This window comes from Rhagoletis pomonella, unplaced genomic scaffold (genome assembly GCF_013731165.1).
Source record: "Rhagoletis pomonella isolate Grant_MI unplaced genomic scaffold, Rhpom_1.0 Rhpom_scaffold_00014, whole genome shotgun sequence".
NCBI lineage: Eukaryota > Metazoa > Arthropoda > Insecta > Diptera > Tephritidae > Rhagoletis > Rhagoletis pomonella.
The window spans coordinates 20,204,020-20,210,187 of record NW_023458568.1 but is presented as its reverse complement, the minus strand read 5'-3'; the positions used below and the strand labels follow the sequence as shown (position 1 = coordinate 20,210,187).

The 6,168-nt window shown below is 37.1% G+C and overlaps 2 protein-coding genes across 5 annotated transcripts in view; both read right to left on the bottom strand.

Moving 5' to 3' along the window:
• Window positions 1-2,630, bottom strand: part of LOC118749298 (leucine-rich repeat-containing protein 59) — a 3,996-nt gene extending 1,366 nt beyond the window's left edge. Inside the window, exons 1-4 of one of the 4 annotated variants that reach the window (XM_036484093.1) lie at window positions 2,342-2,630; window positions 1,895-1,954; window positions 397-663; window positions 28-344 (exon numbers count right to left, since the gene is read on the bottom strand). In XM_036484093.1, coding sequence (XP_036339986.1) covers window positions 28-344; window positions 397-663; window positions 1,895-1,954; window positions 2,342-2,446 — 749 coding nt within the window. In that variant the 5' untranslated portion in view covers window positions 2,447-2,630. The other 3 variants (XM_036484094.1, XM_036484092.1, XM_036484091.1) reach the window with 3 other exon arrangements.
• Window positions 1-6,168, bottom strand: part of LOC118749300 (putative alpha-L-fucosidase) — an 87,786-nt gene that overhangs the window by 68,811 nt on the left and 12,807 nt on the right. The gene's annotated exons all lie outside the window — the stretch shown is intronic.

The following is a 6,168-nucleotide window of genomic DNA, read 5'->3' as shown; positions in this document are numbered from 1 at the left end:
AGTAGCATGAAAAACGTGAAAACTGTGGTAAGTGCTGTGCTGGATTTCGAGATGGACTTTTTCGTTGGCCCATTTGCATTCTTTCTTGACTTGGTTGTCTTATTATTAACGTTTACTGGTGCAATGTTTACTTCATGGCTTATATCATTATTATTGTTGTGTGCGGTGGATTTTTTTGACTTTGATTTAGCTTTCTTAGCTGACTTTTTTGATTTTTGATTTTCAAGTGGTTTTTCTTCGGTGCTAATGTAATCACTAAAAGCCGCAGTAGTGTTTAGCGCCTGAAGTTGAAATTGTTGTTTAGCCTTTTCAGCTTCAGCTTGCATTCGAGCCAAGAATTTCACCTAGAAAATATAATAAATTAATAACTGTGCATACACAGGTCTAAGGGCTAACAGTGTTTTTGGCTGAATCCTGGCATTCTTTCGTAGTGAGACAAAACCCAACTACTTTTGCCAGAGCGGGTGTTAAGGGGTTTCCTTTCAAATCCAAGTATCGCAAGTTTGTTAAATAACCAAAACTTAGAGGTAGATGCTCCAACTTATTGTCATACAAGTCCAAATGACGCAAATTACGAAGCAAACCAAACTCTTCTGGTAAATACCGGATTTGATTTTTGCTAAGATCGAGTTTGACGAGCCGTATGAGCGTAAGGAAACTTTTCTAAAAATAAATAATAATAAAATATAGATCATGATTCCTGAAAAAAATTGCAGTTTTAAAATCAAGGTTATTCCATGTAAAAGCGGAAAACGTCATAAATGTTAATATGCCTTAATTATACCTATTTTGTTTTTTTGTTTTTTTGTTGTAGCAGCATAAAAATTACCAAAGAGTTTTTGGGAGTGATGCTGGAGTGACCGTACATGAGTGAACATACATATCGCACACCGTCTTCAAAAGAGTCACAACTCAAAATTTGACATTTTTGAAATTATGCGCTAAAAGTGTACACAGAGCTTTTATTTACCTTTCAGCAAAAGCTGGAGCAAATGTTTGTTACAATTTGTTAAAAAAAACCTAAGGTTAAGTCGCCATTGACCATATGATTAGCATGTGCTACGAAATAGTTTTTCGCATTTTCTGACGAACGTATTATTTTGAGTTGTGACTCTTTTGAAGACGGTGTGCGATATGTACGTATATATTATATCAGGCAGGTTCTGCAATTCACTTCTGAGGTAGATTTAGTGATTTTTGAAAATTAAAACGCAAAAAAATACTATTTATTGCCTAGTGCCTTTTTAGTGTTTTTTTCTGATCTAAGATTACTCCGATATAGTTAAAACCTGAAATAATTTTTAATTGAGATATCCTAATGTAATGTAATGAAAACATAAATTTTGTTTTGCTCATTTCTACTTAAAGCATGATTTTCGTTCGTTGGGATTCGATTTTTCTTTCTTGAGATATATCAGTTTTAATGTGCAGTACTTCGGTATTACGTCGTGAGTCATTATAGCATGTGGCCTTTCAATCGTTATGAACCAAAAAGTTTTGTGATTTATGTATGCATTCTTGTAAATATTGTTAATTTTTTTTGTTAACTACATACAAACTGTTATGAAAAAAGCATCCATTGATTGAGTGTGGTAAAACGCTTTTTCCCCAAGTTTTTTGTGCTTTTTGAGTAGTATTTTCAACATCGATATTTCCGATATCGATATTGTTCAGCCTGATATATCGCCATATCTATTTTACGTGCAATGGATTCATATCGATACTTTCTTAAATATCAAACATTCCTACTTCTGAGTGAATTTCAACCGCAAATTTCAATTCAAGGCTAATTTGATTGAAATTCACTTTGAAGTGAATTGCAGAACCTCCCTGAATATATTTAAATTTATAGCAATTAAATTGACAAATGCATTAAATTTTTTAATCAACTTACTCCCAAAGAGGTGATACAGTTACTTGATAGATCCAGCACACTAACTCGTTTAAAGGAAGCCTAAAAACAAAGAGTAGGAAAGTTATTACACATTTTTTATATCATATTCAAGAAAGTGTCACACATGGATTTCAACGAGACCAACTACTCGTGTGCTAGAAGCAAAACCACATGAACGCACCCCTAATTTGGGTGGAAAATAATTCACTACGGCCAGCCAAAAGAAGGGTGGATATAACTTCATGTACATATATGTATACCCAATCTTCTACAATCATACATACATTTTCATGTATGCACATAGGAAAGAGAAGGTTTGGGGATAAATAAAAAGTGAAACTTTCATCGATTTTTTGAGATATAACTCCAACAAACATCCAAAGTGGTATTTACGTAGGGAAGTGCATTGCAGGGAAAACTTGCGAATTCAACTTTTAAATTACTTACAATTTCACGCACTGGAATCTCGCTAATACCGCTCAAGCTCAAATCACAAACATTGTCGTCCACCCGCTCCTTAACGTTTACTTTCACTTTCTCAATTTTCGGCATTGTTTACAAACAAAAGTTCTATTTGCGTTAATGAACTTTTAAAGTTGAAAGCAAGGATCTCCTCCTTGTTTAATATACAATTAAATTACCAATAATTTTCTAATTTCTCATCAACAAATCCAAAATATTGACGTTGTTTTACCAGAGCCACAACTACTGAAGTTTAAGGTCAGTGAGCATGATTCAATAATAGTTGCGTTCCCTAACTCGCAAGCATGATTCAATAGTTGCGATCCCGTACGAGTCCGGACTAGTCAGAATCAGTCAGCTTTTACTGGAAATCGATCCCGTACTCGGTTCTCTGCCTATTGAGAGGACAAAAAAGAGAGAAATACGGTTCTCTCTCTGTCAGAAGTTACCAGTTTTAGTCCGAGAATTTTTTGCTGGTAAATTCTGGTAAATGTGTCAAACGATCAGCTGTAGTTTGTTTGGCAACCAAATTGTAAACAAAGGAAAAGTGCACTCTGCTAATTCATGTTGCAAAGTATTTAATTACTTGTTTAAGTGGATTCTAATGAATTTTAAAGTATTTTTGGTTATTTACATGTGTGAGCTGAGTGTGTTTACATACAAAACAAGCAAAAATTTACAACCAAAATTAGGAGGTTATGTCGAAGTTGACAGAAGTTACCATTTTTTACTAGAAAGCGATCCCGTGCTTTTCAATGTTACCCTCTCGCTCTGAGCGAATTTTTATTTGTTGACAGTTTTAATAGTCCTAGTCCGAGGAATACGGGATTGCACCTTGTTTTGGGTTACTGTTCGCCGCACAAAATATAAATACTCAATTCTTCGGCGTATAGTGAACCCGGTAGCGTGCCATTAATTTCACCTTCTAATAAATTTTCTAGAGCGTACGGCAACACCAAAACTCCATGGAGCGTGTACCGTCGTGCCGGGCCGGGCCCCACTAAAATTCTTAACGTGCGGGCTTATGCGTGTTTTTGAAAGTTGATTTTGCACTCGTGCCGGGCCGGGCCTGAAAATTTAGGCCCGTGCCCATCTCTAGTACATACCAACGGACTTTTATTAAAATCTGTGCGCTATCCAAATTAGATTATTGTCCTCCTTATGCGTCTATAAGAAATATTTTCTGTTGGTTTTTTTTCTATGATGAATTTTTCTGAAAACACAAAATTTCTTTTGAACGAGGTGCGTATTGCTCTCCTATCAATCAAAAATAATACTGTTGGATTTCTCGCTTAGGAGACATCACTTTTTAATCCTAAACGAGTAATAACAGTGTACAAAACCGACAAATCTCGCTTATTGCTCCCAAATCATGCCTCAGGGAGCATTCTTTAATTGCTCGCTTAGGAGATCTCTCATTACGCTCCTAAGCGAGCAATACATTAGGACAAAACCGACAAATCTCGTTTATTGGTCCAAAATCATGCCTCACGGAATATTTCGTCGCTCGCTTAGGAGATCTATATGATTCCTAGACGAGTAATAAAGGAGTACAAAACCGACAAATCTCGGGTGGGGTTTAGTAGCGCTCACAACTATTTCGGGAAATTCCGTCCATAGGGGTGGTCCGATCCAAAAAAAAATTACACACCCTTGTAGTCAAGGATCCACGCTTTATTTTAACAGCTCCTTTTCTTCGAAAAACAGAAAGGAGAATTCTATTGCCTGAGGGTTATAATGCCTAAGTGCGGCCGAAGGCCGCCTACGCAGAAAGGTGTTCTCTGTAAAAGGTGTTCTCTGTAAAAGGTGTTCAGCCTCCCTTCTTTGGCAACACAGAAAGGAGAATTCTACTGCCTGAGGGTTATAATCCCTAAGTGCGGCCGAAGGCCGCCTACGCAGAAAGGTGTTCTCTGTAAAAGGTGTTCAGCCTCCCTTCTTTTGCAACACAGAAAGGAGAATTCTACTGCCTGAGGGTTATAATCCCTAAGTGCGGCCGAAGGCCGTCTACGCAGAAAGGTGTTCTCTGCAAAAGGTGTTCAGCTCCCTTTCTTTGGCAACACAGAAAGGAGAATTCTACTGCCTGAGGGTTATAATCCCCAAGTGCGGCCGAAGGCCGCCCACGCAGAAAGAAATTCTACGCAAAAATACATTTGTTAAAGAGAACATTTTTTTTATATAAACTTGTTTTTTCTATTTTTAATAAACTTTTTTATTCTTTATTCAAAATCGCCCGATATCTAATTTGGCATAATTTCTTTTATTAAAAAATCCCACGGTTTCTGTTAGTTGGGTCATATTCCACTTCAAACTGCTCAGTTTGCCTAAGAAAATTCCGTTTTTCTCCCTTTTTCAAACGGTTCCCTAGGGGCCTGTGGGAGGAGCCCAAGGGGGTATACGCCTTGTTAGAAAGCGGGGACTGGCCCCTTTCTAGTGGGGGCGGTTTGGGGGGCACCGCCCCCTCCCCCTCCGCCCACCACCGCAAAAACGATGTGAGCGCTACTAAACATTTCCCCAAATCTCCCTTATTGCTCAGAAATCAGGTTAAGGGGAGTACTCTTTTATTCCTCACATAGGGAGATCTCCCTTCAAGTTCTAGTGGGTGTATACTGTGGTATGTATGTATGTATGTACATCTATTAATTTTATATACAAAGAATAAATTGTATTCAGTTAGATAATGAAAACAAAAACGCCCGCGATTCCTCTTTGAAAAGCTCGCGCAATATCCCTTTTGGTTGCTAATATTGCCAATTTTTCGTATTGCCCGTATTACCGCTGCGAAAACACAGAAATAGAGAAAATTCATTTATGATGACTTACAATCATGCACAGTATATTTTACTTAATTTTTTTTATAAAATTTTATTTAAACCCACGAAAATAACAATCGAAAAGTTCTCCGTCAACAAATTTGCAACTTAGAAAAACAGAACTCCGATCGAAATGTAGAATATGTATAATCGTAAATTTCGCAGAATAGCAAAGTTGCTAAACGGAGAAAATTTCGATTCGAATCGAAATGCAGAATAGGGCTACTAGCAAAATAAAAGATGATCGACTCGATCGACAAATTTCTATTCTGTCAGTCGACACTCGCAATAGGGGCCCAACGTCTGGTTTACACTTATATCAGATTAAACATAGGGCCTGTTCGAAGCACGTTATAAAGGCGGCATTACTGCCGCACTGATGAAAATTTGCAACACTGTTGCAACTGCCCAACTGATAAAACGTTCCTAGAAATTAACACCGAACGTGATACTTTAATGGTTCGCGCAACACTGCGGTTGTGATTGCAACTCGAACAAGCCCATACTTATCGACGTTACAGACTTCCTGTTTTATGCAAGCAGTCTGAGACGTCGATAACGATGATTAACCGCAGATTAGTGTTAACCAGACATTGAGTAACCGGCCCTAAATGCTGGCTGGCGACCAACTTTGTTGAAAGCGATTAGTTGAAAGGCCGTTCAACCAAAAGTAGAATGCAAAGTTGAACAATGCAAACGTCTTTTTATGGCGAATATTTTGATATATTTTTACATTGTGATATTTTTTTATATCTTGATATTTGTTTATATTTTGATTTTTTTTATACTTTGATATTTTTTTATATTTTCATATATTTTCATGATTCAATTATTAAATCATGATATATTTTAGATATTTTTAGCCATTCAATTTTTTTCTTCGTGCAACCCTGCGTAAGTTGAACGCAAGTTACCTGAAAATTCGCCTCGTGCGAAAGGCCTATCGTGTGCGATACCATTTTTAAACAACGGAGGCGGCGTTCGTTTCTGCATATTTAATTA